This window comes from Pongo pygmaeus, chromosome 9, assembly GCF_028885625.2.
Source record: "Pongo pygmaeus isolate AG05252 chromosome 9, NHGRI_mPonPyg2-v2.0_pri, whole genome shotgun sequence".
Lineage (NCBI taxonomy): Eukaryota > Metazoa > Chordata > Mammalia > Primates > Hominidae > Pongo > Pongo pygmaeus.
In genome coordinates this window covers 46,835,476-46,856,798 of record NC_072382.2, presented here as the reverse complement: position 1 = coordinate 46,856,798, position 21,323 = coordinate 46,835,476, and the positions used below count along the sequence as shown (strand labels likewise).

The following is a 21,323-nucleotide window of genomic DNA, read 5'->3' as shown; positions in this document are numbered from 1 at the left end:
TACAGCAGCCCTGAGGCTTGGCGGCCCTCCATGATGGCTGTTGTCAGGGGTCTGAAGACTTGCTCTCCATGAGGGGTGGCTGACATTCTCAGTCTGAGCTTGGTAGGAAGTAAAAGCAAATGTCAGGAACGGAGGGCTGTGAAGGGTCTCAGGATCCATTATTTTGGTAGTGGTGTCTGGAGTGGAGTTTTTTGGGTTAATTTTAAGATTGAAGTACAATGTACATACATGATATATTTTTCATTTATGTATTTTTTATTAGATACTGACAAGTTATAGTGGTATATATTTGCGAGGTACAAAAGTGATGCTATAATATGTGTTATACAATGTGGAAGGATTGAATCAAGCTAATTGACATTTCTATCACTTCAAATACTTATTATTTATTCCTCCTGTCTAAGTGAAACACTGTATCCTTGACCAACATCTCCCCATTTTCCCCATTCCCCAACCTCTGGTAACTACCATTCTGCTGTCTCCTTCTATGTGTTCAATTTTTTTTTTAGATTCCACACATAAGTGAGAACACGCAGTGTTTGTCTTTCTGTGCCTGGCTTATTTTACTTCGCATAATGTCCTCCAGGTTCATCCATGTTATCACTTATGACATCATTTCCTCTCTTTTAAAAGGCTGAATGGTACACCATTGTGTATGTACACCACATCTTTATCCATGCATCAGTTGATGCACACTTATGTTGATTCCACTGATGCTGCAATAAACATGAGCGCAGATATCTTTTAGACATACTGATGTCACATCCTTTGGATATACACCCAGTAGTTGGATTGTTGGATCATATGGTAATGCTATTTTTAGTTTTCAGAGGAACATCCATAATGTTTTCCATAGTGGCTGTACTAATTTACATTCCTACCAACAGTGTACTAGGGTTCCCTTTTCTGCACAACAGCGTGCAGCTCAATGAATTTTCACCCCAATGTAACCAGCACCCAAATCAAGATATAGAACATTAGTAGGGCCATTTTTTTCTTTTTCTTTTTTTTTTTTTGAGACAGAGTTTTGCTCTGGTTGCCCAGACTGGAGTGCAATGGTGCGATCTTGGCTCACTGCAACCTCCGCCTCCCGGGTTCAAACGATTCTCCTGCCTCGGGCTCCCAAATAGCTGGGATTACAGGCATGCATCACCATGCCCAGCCCAGCTGATTTCAATATGGCCTCAGCTTAAAAACTCATCATTCCGGCCGGGCGCGGTGGCTCACGCCTGTAATCCCAGCACTTTGGGAGGCTGAGGTGGGTGGATCACGAGGTCAGGAGATCGAGACCATCCTGTCTAACATGGTGAAACCCCGTCTCTACTAAAAATACAAAAACGCTGGGCATCGTGGCGGGCGCCTGTAGTCCCAGCTACTGGGGAGTAGAGATGGGGTTTCACCAAGTTGGCCAGGCTGATCTCGAACTCCTGCTCTCAAGTGATCCACCCGCCTCCGCCTCCCAAAATGCTGGGATTACAGGCTAGAGCCACCAGGCCCGGCCCAGCGGGGCCATTTTTTAAGGGTCTGAATTGAACTATTCCATTCTGCAGAAGGAAAACTCCAGTCTCTGTTTTCTAGCCCAGCAAGAGATTGTCTTCTCTCATCACATCCATCCTTCCCCACTTCCAAGTAGCAGAAGGCAGGCACTGAAAATACAGGACCAGGAAGGATAAGTGGGGACTGAGGTGGGGGTGGTGGGGGACACTGATCAGACAGGTGGTGGCCAGGGAGGTGATGGCAGAAGGGGGAGAGGTGGCCAGTGAAGGCAGGAAGAGGAACACCCAGAGACTGAATTCATCTGCTTTCGTGGAGCTCAGGGCAAAAGACCCAGAAATCTGAGGAGGCTGGGAAATCCTGAGAACAGGAGGAGCAAGGGACCAAGGTCTAGAAAGAAGGCCTGAAAATGCGCAAGGAGTATTCTTGATGGGAGGACATGTTGGTAAGTCCCTCTTGACCTGCAGGTACCCACTTTTCACGAAAATGATGGAGGATGAAGGAATGATGAGGTTTTTTTTTGAGACGGAGTCTCGCTCTGTCGCCCAGGCTGGAGTGCAGTGGCGCGATCTCGGCTCACTACAAGCTCCGTCTCCCGGGTTCACGCCATTCTCCTGCCTCGGCCTCCCGAGTAGCTGGGACTATAGGGGCCCGCCACGACGCCCAGCGTTTTTGTATTTTTAGTAAAGACGGGGTTTCACCGTGTTAGACAGAATGGTCTCGATCTCCTGACCTCGTGATCCGCCCACCTCGGCCTCCCAAAGTGCTGGGATTACAGGCGTGAGCCACCGCGCCCGGCCGGAATGATGAGTTTTTAAGCTGAGGCCATATTGAAATCAGAGCTGCTGACTATGAAGGAGCTTGAACTTGGAGACCGTACAGGTCCATTCAACATCTTAGTTCCACAGTTCCGGGAAGGCCACACTTCTGATGAGGTCGGAAAAGAATGCAAGAAACTGCCCAGTTCTAAAATATTTGTCAATGCCTTTTTCTTTTGAGGAGTGGTTTTAAAAACCTTCCTAAACCAAGAGGGTGCAGGGATGGCGGTTGTCTAGGGCCATGAGAGTAATCATCTCTCCTCTGTTTTTACTTTAGTGAGGTTGATGAATGACAAAGAAGACAGCAGTCCTTTGAGTTCCAACAAAGTGGGTGATGGACACTTGGAATTTACGTTGGTTTTTGTGTGCGATTATCATCTTGCATGGCACAAAGATAAATGACTCATTGGAAGAGTGTCCTTGGGAGGGTGGGGGATAAAAGCCAGTGTGCAGTGATTTTCTCTCTAAATTCCAAGGCTTTCAGAATATGCTCTGCTTATTGACCACAATCTTCACTGGTTTTGCCAGAGTTGTCACTAAGCACCTCAGAAAACAGCTGCACATGTGAGATGTCAGGTTGTGGCAATGCTGAGAGCCTGGGCCAGGCTGGAACTAAGCTTTTTAGATGTCACCGTGGGCTGACATTTTTGAACATCACCACAGAGCATATTTAATATCTATTTAAGTGTTCAATTTGCCTTAATCTTCCTGGCAGCGAGTCATTTATCTGATGGTTCCCTGCTTAATAGAGGTCATGTTGATACCGGGCTGGGGCCAGCCCTAGCCAATGGTGCTTGAGTGAGGGGCTCTAGTGCCTGCCCTGCCCCCACCTCACCTTCCTGCTACTGTGCCTTATACCTGTTCTCTGCTTGTCTATTTGCAGGCTTGCAACGATTCTGTGAAGATATAGAGATGATGATTGGATTCCAGCCTAACATCTTCTGGAAAGTCTGCTGGGCATTTGTAACCCCAACCATTTTAACTGTAAGGATTTTGCATGTTTTCTTGTGCAGATAGCACCTTGCATACGTATGTGGTGTTTTACATTTGAACAGTGCGTGCCTGCGTGTAAGCCTGGGAGCTGGTAGGTTGGGTGCTGGTCTGTCTTCCAAATGAGAAAACTGAAGTTCAGAGAGTTGAAAAGACTTGCCTAAAGGTGCTTAGCAGGTCAGGTGCAGAGCTGGGACTCATGCACAGGTCTTTGGAGAACCCCTATGGCACATTTCCCATTATATCAGTCTGCTTTATGTACTAATAATGGATTACAATCACAGTCACGTTTTCCACGTGCTAACCATGCTGTAGGCTTTGTTCACAGTGCTCCCTATGTATAGCCTCATCTCTCCCTCACAGCAGCTCCTCAAGATTGGCATTATAATTATCTCCACTTTACAGATGAGGAAACGGAAGCCCAGAGTTGGTGTGACTTGCCTTGCCTTGTACATCTAATAATTATCAACAGCTTGGATTTGAACTTAGGCGGTCTGGCTCTAGAATTCATGCTCTTAATCACTGTTCAACACAGCTGCTCTACAACTAATATAGCATTAAACTTTTATGCTAATTTTTATTGCTTTTGAGAACTACTTTGTCATCTTCAAGTGGGATGATGACATTTTGGGATCATCTGACATTCACCTTCTTAAAGATCAGAGCCTTTCACATTTCAGAAAATCTGCAGTTCAGGGACTTACATTCTCATTTTGTCACCTTTGTTATTGTGCTATAAGCTGCCAGCTTTGCCCCACTTCACACTGCAAACACAGCAATTGACAGAGATTTTTCCCCATCCTCCTCTGTGGCTTGTACAGGTGTAATTTTGGGAACGCTGGAGGATGTTGGCTGTAATTCCCACTGGATCCAGTAGGTGGCACTAGAAACCAGATTAAGACCTTTGTTTTACTATTAACACGTGGTCCCAGTTTCGCTAAAGGAAAGCAAGACAGGATGAAAGCATAATTGCAAAGGGAATGCATTTTTTTCTTTCTTTCTTCTTTCCTTCCCTCCCTCTCTCCCCTTCCTTCATAAATGAGTTTTAATCAAAACATCTCAATTTCTTTCTGAAAAGCTAGAAATGTAGACAGAAAAATCGTTCAGCATTGATCTCCCTCTGCGTTGATGCGAACATCATACTGAGGCTGACATCTGTACCTATATTTTAGAGTCTGCAATTTGTCTGAAAAGTCCCACCAGATTTGGGGCATAGGAGTTGAAAAGGGTAGGCTTTCTATCTCTTGAATTCAGGACTGGAATGTATATGAAGAACTTGAATTTACCTAATCGGTGGGAAGAGAACATCTGCGAACAGACAGACTCGCAGGCCTCCGGTGTTCCCATCTCTACTGCGCTTGCCCTCTTCCCTGGGTCCTACCACTCATGATTTATGCTTGGCTAAAATCAAAGTTAGAACATGTTCTAGATTCTCTCTTGCTTTTCTTCCCACCCCAAAAGATACTGTGCTTCAGAGGATTTTATTATACTCTGGAACAACATCTCACATAGTAATAATCAGCGCTGCTATTTGTTGTGGTCTATATTAGGCAGACACTTTATAAGCATTGTTTCTAAAGCTTAGGACCACTTTGCCTGCTGGGTGATTCCTCTCTCATTTCACACATGTGTGCACTGAGGCTTGGCAAGGTCAAGGAACTTGCCCAAGGCCACTAGATTTGGAGGTGACAAAGCCAAGAATTGAATCCAGGACTGTCTAAGCTTCAAGCCAATACCTATATATTATTTCTAAAAACCTAGTACTTTCATCTTTGAGTTTGGCCAGTTTGGATTAAAATAGTTCTAATCATTTTTGTGAGCAGAATGTCAGAGAAGAGGAATTTTACGGACTTGCTGTTTTTTGAGAAAGTTCCTCAACTATGTTGTGCTTTACTTAGTTACTAATATAAATCTTATGCCAGAAAGTTGTGGAGAGGTCCCAGAAAACATCCTGAACCAGATTCCCCTTCTGTGTTGGCTGGGAACTAGGGACAATGAGAAGGGGTCAATTCCATCATCATTGTCAACTGATGAGTCTCCCTCCAGCACTTTCTTTGGCTGCCGTCACAAAAAGGTCAGGGCGTACCTGACTCAGTGGCTAAATTATTACCTATCATGGCCAGTCCCAGCCAAGGACAGGGTTTCATCAAAGTTAACTTGGCAGAGGGAAATTTATGGCAAAGGACAAATTTGCACAGGTAAATTCGATATGATATTTGTGCAACTGGAAATGAGTGTCGGAGGACCAAGCCCAACACTTATTTTTTGCCATTTGCGCTTCTATAAAATGGATATTTGTGGTGTGCTGCAATAGGCTAAGATTATGGGTTTAAATTACTCTGGAGCCCCTAAAATGAAATTGATCATTTTTATATATGCCTTCATGGATTTATAGAGCTATAAATATTCTCCATGCAATTATTGTATACATAGTTGGATCACGTTACTGAGTTATGCATGCACATAAGCAGATGTATTGCTATTTATATAGTAAATGAAATGGAGCAGCTTACCATAATTACATTAGGCCATACTTCCAATACTCTGGTTAATAAAGCTTATAACTCTAGGGACAAATGTTTAAAAAGGGGCCTAGAGTAGACATCTCTTTCCATAGAAGACTTTTTTCCAGCAGTTGTCTTTGGGCTCATGTTGCTTTGAATCAATATATTGAATTATTGTTGTACTGAAATAATCACTTGCCCCAGCTGCCTGGGCTTTGTGGCAATAATACAGATGCCTTACATCCATCTAGCACTTCACACTTTTCTAAAACACTTTCATACATTATCTTTCCTGGTAAAATTCCTTCCAGTCACTTTTGGGCAGTTATTTTGTTGTTTAAGTTAGGAAGAGAGGGGTGGGGAGAGGAGGAGAGGACTTACATGGGTACATTATTCTAGGCTGATGTTGCTACAGGCAGGGTGAATACAGGGAGCCATACACTTTTCAGGGAAATTTTCCCCCAAAGGCTTGAGTAGAGAAGTTAGAACCTTGGCTCCACTTTTTAAAGATGCCTCTATTTTCAGCACTTGAATTCCTTTCTTTCTCTTTAGCTGCACTGGCCAAGTCTTCAGAGGGTTCTCACGGCTGTTGCTAGCCCGTGTGTGCAGTGATAGGAGTCAATGGGCAGAAAACACATCATGACCTCTCTTAAAATCAAGGGGGGGACTCATGGGTAAATACCAAACTATCATTTCCAGAAGACCCCTGTGTGGTATACACAGAGTGAGATATATCCATTTTATAGCAGGGAAGTCTGGGACATAAAGGTCCCTCAGCTAATTAGTGGTTGGGCCAAGATTAGCCTGCTGGTCTCTGGGCTCACGGCTCACCACTTGGTGATGACGCCTGTTCTCATTGAGTCATTTAAGGGGAGCTGTGCATCCCTTCTGTTTGTCCCACAGCTTATTATAGGACCAAGCTTCCAGCTCAGTCACTGCCTGGGGACTACTCTGGGTCTTACTCAGCCAGCATTAGAGGCAGCTCCTGGATGTGGGCCATTCCTCATTCCAGAAGAAAGCAAAGTAGATTCAATTTTTTAAAAGTAAGAATACATAAACCTAATGGGTTTCCCCTCCCCTGCCATTCCCTTCCCTCCACCCCCCACCCCTCTTGCCCTCTCCCCTCCTCTCCTCTCCCCCTCCCCTCCTATGCCCTTCCCTTTTTCTTGAGACCAAGACGCGCCCTATTGCCCAGGCTGGGGTGCAGTGGCATGATCTCGGCTCACTGCAGCCTCTGCCTCCCAGGTTCAAGCAATTTTCCTGCCTCAGCCTCCCAAGTAGCTGAGATTACAGGCGCGTGCCACCATGCCTGGCTAATTTTTATATTTTTAGTCAAGATGGGGTTTGACCATGTTGGCTAGGCTGGTCTCAAACTCCTGACCTCAGGTGATCCACCGCCTCAGCCTCCCTAAGTGCTGGGATTACAGGTGTGAGCCATTGCACCTGGCCTCGGTTTCTTTCTTATAACAAAAGCTTGATTATTACCCATTATAGAAAATACAGGCTGGGCGCGGTGGCTCACACCTGTAATCTCAATACTTTAGGAGGCCGAGGTGGGCAGATCACCTGAGATCAGGAGTTTGAGATCAGCCTGGCCAACATGGTAAATCCCGTCTCTACTAAAAATACAAAAATTAGCTGGGTGTGGCGGCATATGCCTGTAATCCCAGCTATTTGGGAGGCTGGGGCAGGAGAATCGCTTGAACCTGGGAGGGGCAGGTTGCAGTAGCCGTGATCACACCATTGCACTCCAACCTGGGTGACAGAGTGAGACTCTGTCTCAAAAAGAAAAAGGAAAAGTAAGTACAGACAGCTCCTACTTAAAAACACCCACTATCACCCCTGCCCACCTCTGCCTACTTGTCACCTTGGTATATATCCTTTAAACTTGTCTTCTCTGTCTGTCTGTATACACATGCACACATATTACTCCACTCCCATGGTTTGGCAAATGCAGAGTCAGCAGCTCAGAATATATAATTTCCATCTCTTTGAAATTTAGTTTCTTCATCTGAAAAATGGATTAATAATACTACTCTTTCGTGGGTATAAAATAATAGAGACGAAAACATCAAACTCATAACAGGGGTTTAATAGTGTTGAGTGCTTGAATAATTCACACCACCACCCTAACGTGTGTCACTTTTATCTTTCCAGTTTATCCTTTGTTTCAGCTTTTACCAGTGGGAGCCCATGACCTATGGCTCTTACCGCTATCCTAACTGGTCCATGGTGCTCGGATGGCTAATGCTCGCCTGTTCCGTCATCTGGATCCCGATTATGTTTGTGATAAAAATGCATCTGGCCCCTGGAAGATTTATTGAGGTAATTTTGTCTACTTCTTTCCCTCCCAATTCCTCCCAAGGGAAAGCCCATAAAAGCTCTGCATGTTAAAAAACAAAAGATTCGGTAAACTTATTCAAGAGGGAGACTTGGTGATGAAGCGATTACAGTTGCCACTGTTTCTGTTAAACCCATTTTTATTATGTATGATTCCTCTAATGGAAGGGCTCAGCCAATCTGCAAGCAGAACTGTTATTATGCTAGTCCTCAGTGTGGTGACAGCTCTGGGGAATAAATGATCGGAGGGTCTCCTCTTTCCTGGAGTTTCCTCCTCCTTTTCCCTCATCCACAGCTTAAATCTCAGTGTTTTGTTTTTAACCACACATCAGATTCCCCCTTCCCTGATGCTCCTCTCTGTCTAAGCCTTCTTCCCAAACATCTATTACCATTAAACTTAAAATCACTACCCCCTCCTGTTGTGCCTCTGTTAGGGATGGTTGAGGGTCTCAGCTGATTAAAATGTCACTGTTCCCATAGAATGTAGTGAGAATTTCAGGACCTGGCTGGTATGAGGTGAGACTTGTCTTTCTTTGTCAATTGATCCCTTGCTGGACCCAATTCCCATCTCTAGTGTGAAGAATCCCCACTGTCACTCCTGAGTGAATGGGAAGGGAACTGCCTCTTGTGCCACCAGTGAAGTGTGGTCAGGCTTTTGTTATTTATGAGGAGTCGCTTGCTCAGGTGTGCTAGGAATCACTCAGCCCTGCCTCGGTCTTGAGGATCCAGGAATCTGGCATTTTGGACTAAATCAGGGCTACTTAGGGTTTGCTCCAGAGACCAGCAGCATCCTTCTCACCTGAGAACTTGTTGGAAATGCACATGATCAGAATCCAGGCAGAAGACTCCTACTGAACCAGAGTCTTGGGGAAATGGGACCCTGGAATCTACAGTTTAACAAGCTCCCCCGTTAGTGAAGCACTGGACTAGATTCAGGTGATAGAAGGCAGAGAAGAACAGTTTGGCATTTGCTGTTGGTCTGATGGGTTGAAAAAGGAATGAAGAAGGAGCAGGCCTCTGGGTTATCCCATTGAGGCTCTGGAGGGGAGACAGAGGATGGGAATCAGGCATGTGGTATGTGCACAACGCAAAAGTCCACTGGGTGGGGAGGTAGCTTTTGTCTTCATTGGACTAACGGTGGAGACAGAATTAGCAAAAGGAGGTATAGGAATCTTTTTACTGCAGCTGTATTCTAGTTTCCAACCTCAGGAAATTCTGTTATTCCCTTGAGGTAAATGAGGTAAGTGACTGGCCCCATGGGCTTCCAGAGATGGTTCACTCCTGCCCCACATAAGCCTCCCCACCAACTGACCCAGAAATCTCTTTCCCTCTGAATAGAACCTGGTTTGGCCTCTGCCACTTTTGTCTTAGGCTAAAAATCTCTAAACTGATTGAGTTGGCTATATAAATTTATTACGGTGGATTTGGGACACAAAGGTTGCAAACTGATGATTAAGGAGAGATTAAACTAACAGCTGTAAGTACCAGCTTCACTTTAAAAGGTAATAAACATATAATTGTTCCCTCTTAGTCAGAAATATGTTTTCTTTCCTTTTTCTAGAAAATGTTCCAGTCAAGTTCTGTTTTCCATAAAAATTTCAGCTGAAGGATTAGAGACATTCCTATTATTTTTAGCTTGCCTGCAAGAACCTACACTGCTGAACCAAGTCAGAAGCGTGTATTTTGTCAACAGATAATTAAAATCTTTGCTCACTCTTGGTGATGTATCTTTGGGGTTGGATTTTTTTTTTCCTCTGGTCATTTATATCCTTCTGGGAAATATGCTAAACAAAATCCAATTATTTAGATGTAGCAATCCACTGTTGAGACTACAGAACAAAAGTAATCAAGCACATGTCTTTTGCAGACTGTGTTTGGCAGTGAAGAGAGAAGCTTGTGGATTCTCTTCATTTGGAGGGAAAAAATGTATAATTAAAATCTGGGCCCTTTATCCTCTATTAATCTTGTGCAAGGCAAACACAGAGCAATTGCAATATTGCTTGCAGGGTGATGTAAATAATTTCAAGTGAACCAAACTAAGTGTCCTCTTTAATGTCTCTGACCTAATTAATTAATGAACGCTTATCTTCCTAACTGCCTCTCTTCATAGAGGGCCTCTTGGCTCAAGCAAGAACTCTGGTCAAAGTGGTCATAAGCAGTTTGGGGATGGGTGGGTCCTCCCCAGGTGGGGAAGGTGCATTACTTCTGTGACCATGTCTGTCTTTGGCTTCTTTGCAGAGGCTGAAGTTGGTGTGCTCACCACAGCCGGACTGGGGCCCATTCTTAGCTCAACACCGTGGGGAGCGTTACAAGAACATGATCGACCCCTTGGGAACCTCTTCCTTGGGACTCAAACTGCCAGTGAAGGATTTGGAACTGGGCACTCAGTGCTAGTCCAGTGGTGTGGGATGGTCCAGATTTGATCCTGTTTTTCCTCTCTGCCTCCTCCTAATGTTTTCCATAGCTCTCCTCCCATTTTTCTTCATCTTTCTTCCTACATCTTGGTTCACATCCACACATGAGAGTGATTATGTAGAAAAGTAGGCATAGTGTCACATGGTGTAGTAAAGAGCTACACAGACCACCTGAAGCGCTGTTTGCCTGTGCCCCTGGTGACTGTTTCTGGTCAGGTTGGTCCCCTGACCACACGTTTTACCCTGCAGAGGAGGATCAGTTAGGTGAGCACTCGTAGGTGTGTGTGGTTTGGTCAATAGAGAGGTATCCACTGTGTGATGGCATGGGGGGTGCCAGTAAGGCATATACAGAATGGCTGAATTACAAGACTTAATTTGGACTTGAACAGAACTGAGCAATGTAGTGATCTTGTTCAGACACACAAAGTTCAAGACAGGTTTTTCTTTTCAGAGAGTCAGCAGTGGTCAGAAAATGTTTTGGATGTAAGACAAGACCATTCAATTTGGACACCACTGAGGTGGTTAAGTTTATATTTCCAGTCACCACTGGGGATCTGTTTCCTTCATTTGGATCAGCAATCTCCAGTTACCACTAACTCAGATGCTACAGTCTGCACATTGTGACTTTGATTGAACTATCAGTTTTCTTCCCTCAACTGTCTTTTTTTTTTTTTTAAATAACCACATTTGTGAGTTCTTTTGGTAATTTCCTCCACCTCTGCCCAAGAAGCCATCATATAAGTTGTGCCCCATTTTGTACGTTCATAGTAGAGCTCCATGCTCGTTTCTACATGATATTTAGCACCATGGTTCAATGTCAAGATCCTGTGTTTCTTCTCTAAATGTCTTTCTGTAAGCTGTAGACATCTTGTCTTTTGACCTCTGGGAAAACAAGACTTACCCTGGTTCTGTCTACGTATTATATATATAGGACACATGCTCTTAAAAAACAGATAACTTCTTAATTTTTACTCTTTTTCATTCACAGTAAATGCCAATTGTGGTCATAGAGAAATCTAAGAAATGGAGAGTTTAATAGAAAGCAACCAAAATATTCACTGCACTGGTAGTACATTTTAGGACATGGTATTTTAGAACTTTCTGATAAATACAGCTTAGGTAAGTAGTGAGTAAGCCAATTAAGACTATAGCTTTTAAGACTCCATTTAGCCGATTCAATTTTAAGAGTTCCCTATTCACAGTACTCATTTTAACTGCACTCTAATGAGAGCGGATCATATGTCTGCAGAAATTGGCGAAGTGTAAACTTTATTATCTTCTTGTATCCTGAACATGCATATATGAAATTTTAAAAATGTGACATGTGTTCATGTAGTGTGAACTTGTCGTGGTGTTTTCTGTCCTTATAAATATCTTATGAATTCTGTAGAGATGGTGAGTTTAGTATAGTGTAGTCTGGGAATTTTATTTTCCCTTACAGTAATAATATCTAAACCTAAAATTGTTTCCTTTAGGGGAGATCATTTCAATCATTTTCTTCATTTATCTTCATAGTACAGGGTCTCAGGCAAAGTTTTCAGTTCAAATCTTGTATATTGTTGTGACATTTTCATCTTGTTTAACAGCAATGAAACCCAACAACAGACTTTAATGTAGATTTTTTTTTAAAAGATTTCATTTGTTAAAAAAAGTCTCAACTCATTTTACTGAGCTCTCCCTTTTCTAGGGCAAGTATCATTGCCATTTGCCAACATCAATATGAACTTCCAGTTTTTAAGAGTAGCTTGTGAAAGGTTTTAGAAAAGGAAACAAAGATGGGTTTTGAACTTTAGATTTTCATGTCTTTTGTCTGCAGTGTATATTTGTTCTCCCCTCTCCTTCTCATCCTTCCCCCCCTTGTCTCCTAAAGCTCGAACTTGCTTGAGTCTATCACAGAGACTAAACCCTGAGCTTCCCCTAAACTTAGCTTTAGGAAGCTGAGCTGTGGCCTCACCTCTCTGCCATGAACACAGGTTTCTCTAAGAAAGCCATATTGATGAGAAGCCCCCAATTAGTGCAGCAGATGTTGCACAATGGTACCAAAAATGAGCCTCTCCAACTGATACCTGGTAGAGTGAGAGGAGCCCGGAGGAATAACTTAGGCCTGGAAATTATCTGCAGGCTTTCCAATTTGAAGGTTGAGAAAAAGAGCTTAAATCAATTAGCATTCTCTCATGGGACTGGTATGTTTGTGTCAGGATGAATGTTTTTTGGCTCTCCTGTTGCCTCTTGGCTAAAACTCGAGTCTGATGCTGGACACCAACCCAATTTCTGCTAATTATTGCTTTTGTGATGAAAAGAAGGTGGGGGTGGGGGGCTCCCACAGATGCTGCCAGGTTTGTTTTGTACAAACTGAAAGTTAACTTAATTGTGAGAATGGAGACCTTGTCACTAGCTGCGTGTTTTGGATTTGGGGGCATTTACATTTGTGTTATGATTTGTCCAGGTAAGATGCAGTAGCTGCTCCCTGAGCAGCTGTTTCCCCCCAACCCCACTTCACTATAATTTCCAAGATTTTTTTCCCTTTGTTTAAAGGGACATGCTTAGGTGAAAGATTCCAAATTTACCTGGAATTGGTTACCTTGTAAATTTAGCTTGTCTAATGGATTGTTTCCATGATATTAAAATGTACAGTCAATAGGGAGAAAAAAATAAATGGATAAAAATAAAATGAATAACATTGCTAGAAACTGGCACCTGAAAATTTCCCTTGAAAGTGGGGAAAAAACCAAGTAGCTGAGGAAAGACTTTCATTGGTTCACTGTGTAGAATGGTGGAGCATTTTCTACTTGTGAGATGATTTCATAACACCAACAAATGCCAGAAACTCATTCAGAGAAAAAAAGCCATATGTGAAAAACAGTAATCCTGTCATATCCTTAGAGGAGAAAAAATGTATATTTCTTAACAATCGGTGTTGTGACTTCTTATGCAAATGTCTTGCATATTAGTAACTTTTATTATCTTTAGGACTGTGCTTATCAGGTACAAATGTGTCTAGTTCTGTTTTATTGTTTCTTTTTCCTTTATATTTATGTATTGCATGAGGTCTGTGGTCAACGCAAAATCATGATGACCTCAATGTCTTTGAAATTTGCAATGTGTTTTTAATATGTAAGAAATGTAATCAACTTGTATTTCAGTAAGCAGCACTTTAAAAAGAGTTTAACACGATGACCTTTAAATGGATAGGACTTGGGTTGTTTTTATGGTAATGTTGCATTGGAGTTGAGTTTTCCCTTAATTAAGCTCTTGTTTCCTCATCTACGTTTCTCTCAGTGCTTCCTGTCCACCTTTGCTGTCAGCATGGTTTTCCCATGCCTAAAAGTAAGATTTTCTTTTCTCTTTGTTCCCTTGGCTATAGGTCATTGTCCTCTTCCCAGAGGCTAGCACAATAACTGTTGCTCAATGTAAGATGAGATGGCAAGATCATACTACTGTTGTTGCACCTGGATTTGAGTTGGGACATGCTTCTTTGAGGCAGATGACTCAAGAGAGGACGTGCTGTGTGGCAGGGTGTTTTGCAGGACCAAAAGGCCAAGGCCAACAGAGGAGCATTTCCTTCTCTTTCACACTGGGTATCAAGCAGAAAACTTCCAGGCTGGGAGCAAAGGTGTGGGTGATTCTGCCTTGATACTCATTTCTCCACAAAGTGGCCCTAGGATTTGTGAAAGTGAAGCTTCCTATCTTTTCCAGATTTTGCTTTAATTGCCCAGAAAGGCCAAGTAGTTTTGAAATGTGGTCTTTGCTCAGGTCACCTCTGAGCAGCCTGCAGCCAAAGAGAAAGTGTTTTCAGATTGGGTATTCATCACCTCTGAAAAGCAAGCAGTGGTTTGACTTGCCTGCCATGGATTAAATACATCTTCAGGTAACCATTTGCCTTATAGGTGTATTTTAGTAATTGACTAAAAACTGTTTTGTCTCTCATTTGTTCGTGTTTTTTTGCACTTTATTATGGACCTGTAAAGGAATACGTTAGTTCTTACATTGTGTACTTGGCTAATGTCCTAAATGCAGGCATCTTTTGTGGGTACTGTTGCCCATGAATAAATACATGTTCCCTAATCAGGTCCTTATATTTTTTCATTAACTATACATGAAGAAAATATATTATGTTACAAATGATGCATCATATATATATATATCTTATAGATTACATATTATATACTGCACATTATTCATTTAAGAAGTCATTATTCTTGAGGCCCTACCTCAAATTTTGTATTTATGTACAAAAATGCAATTTATTGTATTATATATTTGCCTATTATGTACTGATATAAATTAGAATTTATCCTAATAATGTATGAGTTCACAAAACCCTAAATAAATGTCAGTGTTTAAAACATGATTATAGTATTGTGTCTCTTACAAAGCCATTAACCATCATCTTTATTTCTTAATAAACAGCCTTATAGGTATCCCCCAGATTGATCAATTTTGTTGTGCAAAACCTGGAACAGCCATGGGAAACTGCCCTCCTGGGAAAACGAGATACTGTGCTGCTGCAGAAACAAATATCAATTATTATATTTTTAACCATCAGAATACACTATTTGCTGAATTATTAATCACCCTCATGGGGGGAGAGAGAGAGATGGGAGTAGGAGAAAGAAGGAAGAAAAAGAGAAAGAGAATCTGAGTAGATCTGAGATCTGAACAGAAAGACTGGACAAGTTAAAACATTGTGTATGTTTTCATGATCATTTTGTCAGTCTTCAACTATATTTCAATTTAGCAAACATTTTATGTAGTTCCTGTATTGTGCTAGGCCCCAGGCAAAATGGAATAAAATGGTCTCAAATCTTAAGGAACTCAAATTATAGTAGAAGGAAAACCTATTTCTAAATAACAAAGAAATGCCATTTCTCTCCTTTTGAGTGGGTGGAGCCCTCATGTTCCTTACTCAGAGATGGGGCCCTAGGGTTCGGTGTCATGTTCTCTGCTGTCTGATCAGGTCAACCCAGAGGCTTGACTCTGTCCTCCTCAAATGAGCACAACATACTCATGCTCTACCTCCATCTTCAGCTTCAGTGATGAAAGGCTACAGAGATGATCTAGGCTATCCTCACCGGGAAAGAAATGCCCTCACAAGCTGATGCTGAAATCCACATGCCAAGTGCACAGGTGTCCAGCCTGCAGTCAAGCTCCAGGCTGGGAAAAGTCTATGATAATAAGAGCTCCATATAATACATTCAGGACTGGCCTTAAAACTGTACTTTGGCAGGTGCACAGCACTGTGAACACTAAACTCAGTGTAATGTCTTTTCTTCCCAGCAACAGTGCTCCTGAAAGGGCAAGAAGTGCACTCTGTGGGATCAGAGCTTGGTGCTGACTCATCATCTTCTATCTCCTTCCTGAGATTCCTTTGATCATTGTGTGTGTGTGTTGTGTTTAACTCTTTATCTTGAAAAATTTCAGGTATACATAAAGTTGGAGAGAACAGAATAATGAACTCCTATGTCCACATCACACACTTTCAACAATTACCGACTCATGTCCAAGTTTATTTCATGATCCGTCTCCCCACACTGAAACTCTGTTTCCTTAGAGTATTTCAAAGCAGATCCCAGGTACCATGGAATTTCAGTTAGAAATGCTCTATTATGTTTTTATAAACCTTCTAAATATGTTTTTCCTTAATTGGGGATAAGGAGAAATAGGGGAAACTTAAGAGTTAATTTTTTATTTTTAGAAGAAGAGTCACCAGTCTGATACTCCAGTCTCACTGGTGACTCTTTTCCCAGGATTTGTCATGGGATTTGCTGGATCATGGCGAAGTCTGGGAGTCCAGGGGGGATGCTGGGGTATGTGGGGTCTTGGATGTGGGCTCAGGGGACTCAGGATAGCCCAGGTATTTTTATTTCATAACTTGATTCCTCTTGCCTACTCCTTTCAATCAGGAAACAGAGGCAGAGGCATTCTGCAATTATGTGGTATATTCACTTGCATGATTTGCCTCCAGGCTTCCAGCCAGCTCCATCATGTGGCACTCACTGCCGGTGTTCAGGAAAGATGCACAGAGAGAAGTCTGGGTCTTACCTCCTAAGATTGCATGAATTTCATCTTTCCGGGCTTAGGGCTTTGAGATAAAACATATTTAAAAAAAATCACTCTGTCTCACCTACTCAAAAGTGGAGAGCACTGGTAAGCACAGGCCCATGACAATCTCACTGAGAACCTTTTTTTTTTTTTTTTTTTTTTTTTTGGCCTACTTGTGAGTGCTTATTTCTATACACAGCCTTGAGGTGAGGGCAAGAATGACAGAGAACTTGCACTAGGCCAGTACTGATATTTTATAAAGTTGGTAAAATGTGAGGGAGTGTAGGGGAGAAACTGGTAACTGCCTTCGAATTTCTATTCTTCCCTTTTTTAGTAATATCTCTGACTTTAGCCAGGCTTGTTGCCACCCAGCCAAAGCATGACGTTTCTTGGTTCCCTTGCTGCAAAGTATGGTAGATTGACCCGGCTTCACTTCTTTATGCCCCGCCCCCGCCCCCCGTGAACCACACCCTTGTTGTGTCCTCAGCATGGGTGGATTGTACTTCTTGCCCTTGACTTGGGGCTTGGTAATGCATCTGTGCTTTGGCTAATAGCGTGTGAACAGATGTGGCAGTGTGCCAGTTTTGAGTCTAGACCTTAAGAGGCCTCACCTATTTCTGTCTGCTCCTTGGTGTCTCTTTGGGCCATGAGGAACAGATGTGGCTAGCCCATCAACCCAAGGAAGATGAAAGGCACATGGGACAGTCACTCAACTGAAACACAGACCTGCAGTGAGAAATGGAATCAGCCCAGCCATTGTAACCTGAAGCAGAACTGCCTGTCTGAGACCAGCATGGATGAACTGAACCCTAGCCAACCTGCAGATATGTGTTTAGTGTTGTATGACATGGAAATTTTGTGGTTCTTATGTAGCAATAGCTAACAGATACATATGGAGTGGCCCTGTGACTAGGTTCTGCCCAAATATATATGGAAATAATACATGAAACTCCTAGGCATGCTCTTCTTCTCTTCATTCTCTTCCATATTTTGCTGTCTGGAATGTGGCTGTAATGGCTGGAGTACCAGCAGCTATATTGAACCATGAGGACAAGAACTACATTCTAGGGATGGTGGACTCTCCAACTCTAGAATTCTTTTACTGAAGAGAGTATTAAAGACCTAAGTTATTTAAATTACTATCGTTTGGGAGTTTTCCTGTTATATGAAGCCAGATAGAATCTCTACTGATATAGGAAATAAACACTCTTGGCCTTTTATCCCACTCCCTATTCTCTCATCCCTTGTGGAGGAAGGTGCCAGCCATTGGTCCTCATTTCTCAACGGGGTCTCCTTAGCTTTCTCTTTTCATCCAGATCAGTGGGAGCGATGGCTGTGGCAAGGTGCAGCCTGCAGGGAAGGCAGATGGCCAGTCTATTTTGGCTTTCACATAGGCTACGCTCTTCCAGCATTGTCTCTACATTAATAAAAGTGACGTTTTAGCCTCCTGCTAACTGTTGTCTTATTTCTCAATTGGTTCAGAACTCAGGCAGGGAATTAGGCTGTTATGAAACTGACTTCACAGGCTTCATCCCAGGAGAAACAGTAAAGTTCATATGGCCTGGGTTTGAGTCTCACTCAGCCACTTACTTGGTCAATGGCTCACTTTCCACATTTGTAAGATAGATATAATAATGCAACCTACCTAACTGGGTTGTTTTGAAGAATAAATGGGTTAATCCTTGGATAGTACTTACAGCAGTAACCACTCATAGTTACACTTAAGAAATGTAGCCAATACCATTCTGGCCAGGGCTGGGATGGAGCCTGTTTCTAGGGCCTCTTTGAAGATAGTGTGCCAAATTTTTAATGGTCTGTTGGAATGGACATGTGATTACTTAACATTTAATAAAGCCTAGATATGAGCACACCTTGGTTCTTGTCATCAGAAACTTGAAAATTTTCCAAGATTATTGATGTTATGGATTAGAATGGTTTCATCCAAAGAATCATGAGATGTCTTTATCTATATGTCTATATACTTTTCTACCTATTTTCCTACAGATCTATACCCAGCTTTGCTCTAAAACATGTTTGAAGATATGAGATGAGGACACTAGTTAATTTAGCAAAATATGGATCCCTCTAATTTGGATATCATTGAAGTGGACTGTGGTAATTAGAGAACGAAGTTTTCATATAGAGTTTATATGTCCATATAGAAACAGAGGTTCACACATAAATACATTCATTCAGCCTCTTTTTATAACTGCACGTGCATTTCAGGAAATGAAAATATCCACCCAAATCAGGCTTGCACAGTTGCAGAGAGTATTGAGGCTGTTAGGTTTGTGAGGGAAACTTGGTGCTTTTGCACTTTCCTTGACTCTGGCAGCAAGTTGGCACTTGTGTTAGTTTCCTACTGCTGCCATAACAAAGCTCTAAAAACTGAAAGATGTAAGACAACAGAAATTTAATCTCTCACAGTTCTGGAGATTAGAAATCTGAAATCAAGGGTTGGCAGGACAAGTCTTTAGGGGATAATCCTTCCTTGCCTCTTCCAGCCTCTGGAAGACACCGCTTGGCTTGTAGCTTGTTTTCATTTTATGTTGCTTTTTTTTTTTTTTTTTTTTTTTTGAGATGGAGTCTCACTCTGTTGTCCAGGCTGGAGTGCAGTGGCGCAATCTTGGCTCACTGTAACCTCCACCTCCCGGGTTCAAGCAATTCTCCTACTTCAGCCTCCCGAGTAGCTGGGACTACAGGCGCATGTTGCTATGCCCGGCTAATTTTTTGTATTTTAGTAGTGATGGGGTTTCACCATGTTGCCCAGGCTGGTTGCGAACTCCTGAGCTCAGGCAATCTGCCCGCCTCGGCCTCCCAAAGTGCTGGGATTACAGATGTGAGCCACAGTGCCTGGCCTTCTGTTGCTTTTAACAGAATACCTGAAACTGCATAATTTTTAAAGAAAAAAAATCTATTTCTTACAGTTACGGAGATTGAAAGGTCCCAGGTCGAGGGTCTGCATCTGGTGAGAACATTCTTGCTAGTGGGGACTCTAGAATAGAGTGGCACAGGATGTCATGGTGAGGAGGCTGAGCATGCTAACATGTTCGCTCAGGTCCTTCTTCCTCTTCTTGTAAAGCCACCAGTTCCCCTCCATGATAACCCATTAATCCATTAACTCGTTAACCCATTAATTTCTGCCCTCATGATCTGATCACCTCTTAGAGGCTCTTTCAATACTGCCACATGGGAGCTAAACTTCAACATAATTTTTGAAGGGGATAAATAGTCAAACCATAGCACAGCTACTACAACACTTTAATCTCTGCATCCATGGTCACATAGCATTCTCCCTGTGTCTCTGTCTTCCCATGGTATTTTTCTCTTATAAGGATATCAGTCATACTGCATTAGGGCCTATACTAATGACCTCATCTTAAGTTATTACATCTGCAAAAACCCAATTTCCAAATAAGCTCACATTCACAGGTACCAGGGGCTAGGACTTCAACTTATTCTTTAGAGCAGAGGGAAGGTATAGAATCCAATCTGTCACAGTGCTACTTTCTCATTTTCTCGTTTTATACACTTATTATGTTTATAATAAGTGTATACACTTATTATGTTTATAATAAGTTTTAAACACTTACTATGTGTCCACAACGTGAAGGTAGTTGTGAAGATAGTTGAAAGGCTGTTTGGACAAAGAAGAGTGGCTTCGGGAGGGGAATTCGTAAGGCAGTAAATACAATAGAGGGTTTCTCATGCTTGGAACTGCTTTTAGCTTGCACGTTTAGTTTGGATACTAAAAAGGAGTCCTTCTTACCCTTCCTCTGTGGGATCCGCTGCCCCACATAGAGTCAGCAGTGGAGCAACTCTGGGGGACAGAGAGACAAGGCCTTCTGACTGTTGCCATGCTGACAGCCAATGAGAAGAGTTCATTCTCCATACTGCTTCCTGGCAGAACATGCATTGATTCATTCATTCAATAACATTTAATGAGCTCCTAAAATGTGCTAGGCACTGTTCTGGGTGGAAAGATACATTGGTGAACAAGAAAGACAAAATTCCTATTCTTGTGGAGCTTGCGTTATATTGCGGTGGGGGGACAGAACAAATAAGTAAACATATAAAGCATATTATTTTAGACAATAACAAGCACTCTAAAAAATAAAGCAGCGTAAGGAGGCAGAGAATGTTGGGAGTAAAGTGAGAAGCTTCTTTAGGCAAGGTCTTCTCAAAGAGCTGACATTGAGACGAGATTTGAGTCAGTTAAAAGTGAACCTTCCAGGTAGCGGGGACAGCAAGTGCGAAGATCATGAGGATGGTATGAACTTGGAATGTTTAAGGAACAAGAAAGTCCACCTGGAGTGAGTTAGGGGGAGAATGGGGAGAGAGGGACCTGGGAAGAGAAGCAGGGGTGATATGTTTGGATTTTACTAAAATATGATGGAAAACTCCAGGAGGAGTTTTGAGCAAGGGAGTGTGATATGATACATGTTACAAAACATAGACTATGACTGCTGAAGGTGGAGGTGACTGAATTATACGGGGCAAGAATGGAGGCAGAGAGAAGCATTGAGAGTCTACAGCTGTAGCCTATGGGAGAGATAATGATGGGTTGGAGGAAGGTGGGAGGAGACCTGGTGAGAAGAGAAATTTGACTGGGGATTTTTCTTTAAGGTATAGTGACAGGGCTTGATGCCTTGTGTGTGGGGGCTAAGGGCAAGCAAGTCAAGGATGACCCTGGGTTATGTAGTTGGAGCACTTGGTGAAGG

At 42.5% G+C, this 21,323-nt stretch overlaps 1 protein-coding gene across 1 annotated transcript in view; it reads left to right on the top strand.

Moving 5' to 3' along the window:
* LOC129007858 (sodium- and chloride-dependent glycine transporter 2-like) overlaps positions 1–9,864 on the top strand; it is a 46,636-nt gene extending 36,772 nt beyond the window's left edge. Inside the window, exons 11-13 of the mRNA XM_054439167.2 lie at positions 3,196–3,296; positions 7,964–8,131; positions 9,708–9,864. Of these exons, the coding sequence (XP_054295142.1) occupies positions 3,196–3,296; positions 7,964–8,131; positions 9,708–9,752 (314 nt within the window). The 3' untranslated portion in view covers positions 9,753–9,864. The remainder of the gene's footprint in view (positions 1–3,195; positions 3,297–7,963; positions 8,132–9,707) is intronic.
* The last annotated feature ends 11,459 nt before the right edge of the window (positions 9,865–21,323 follow it).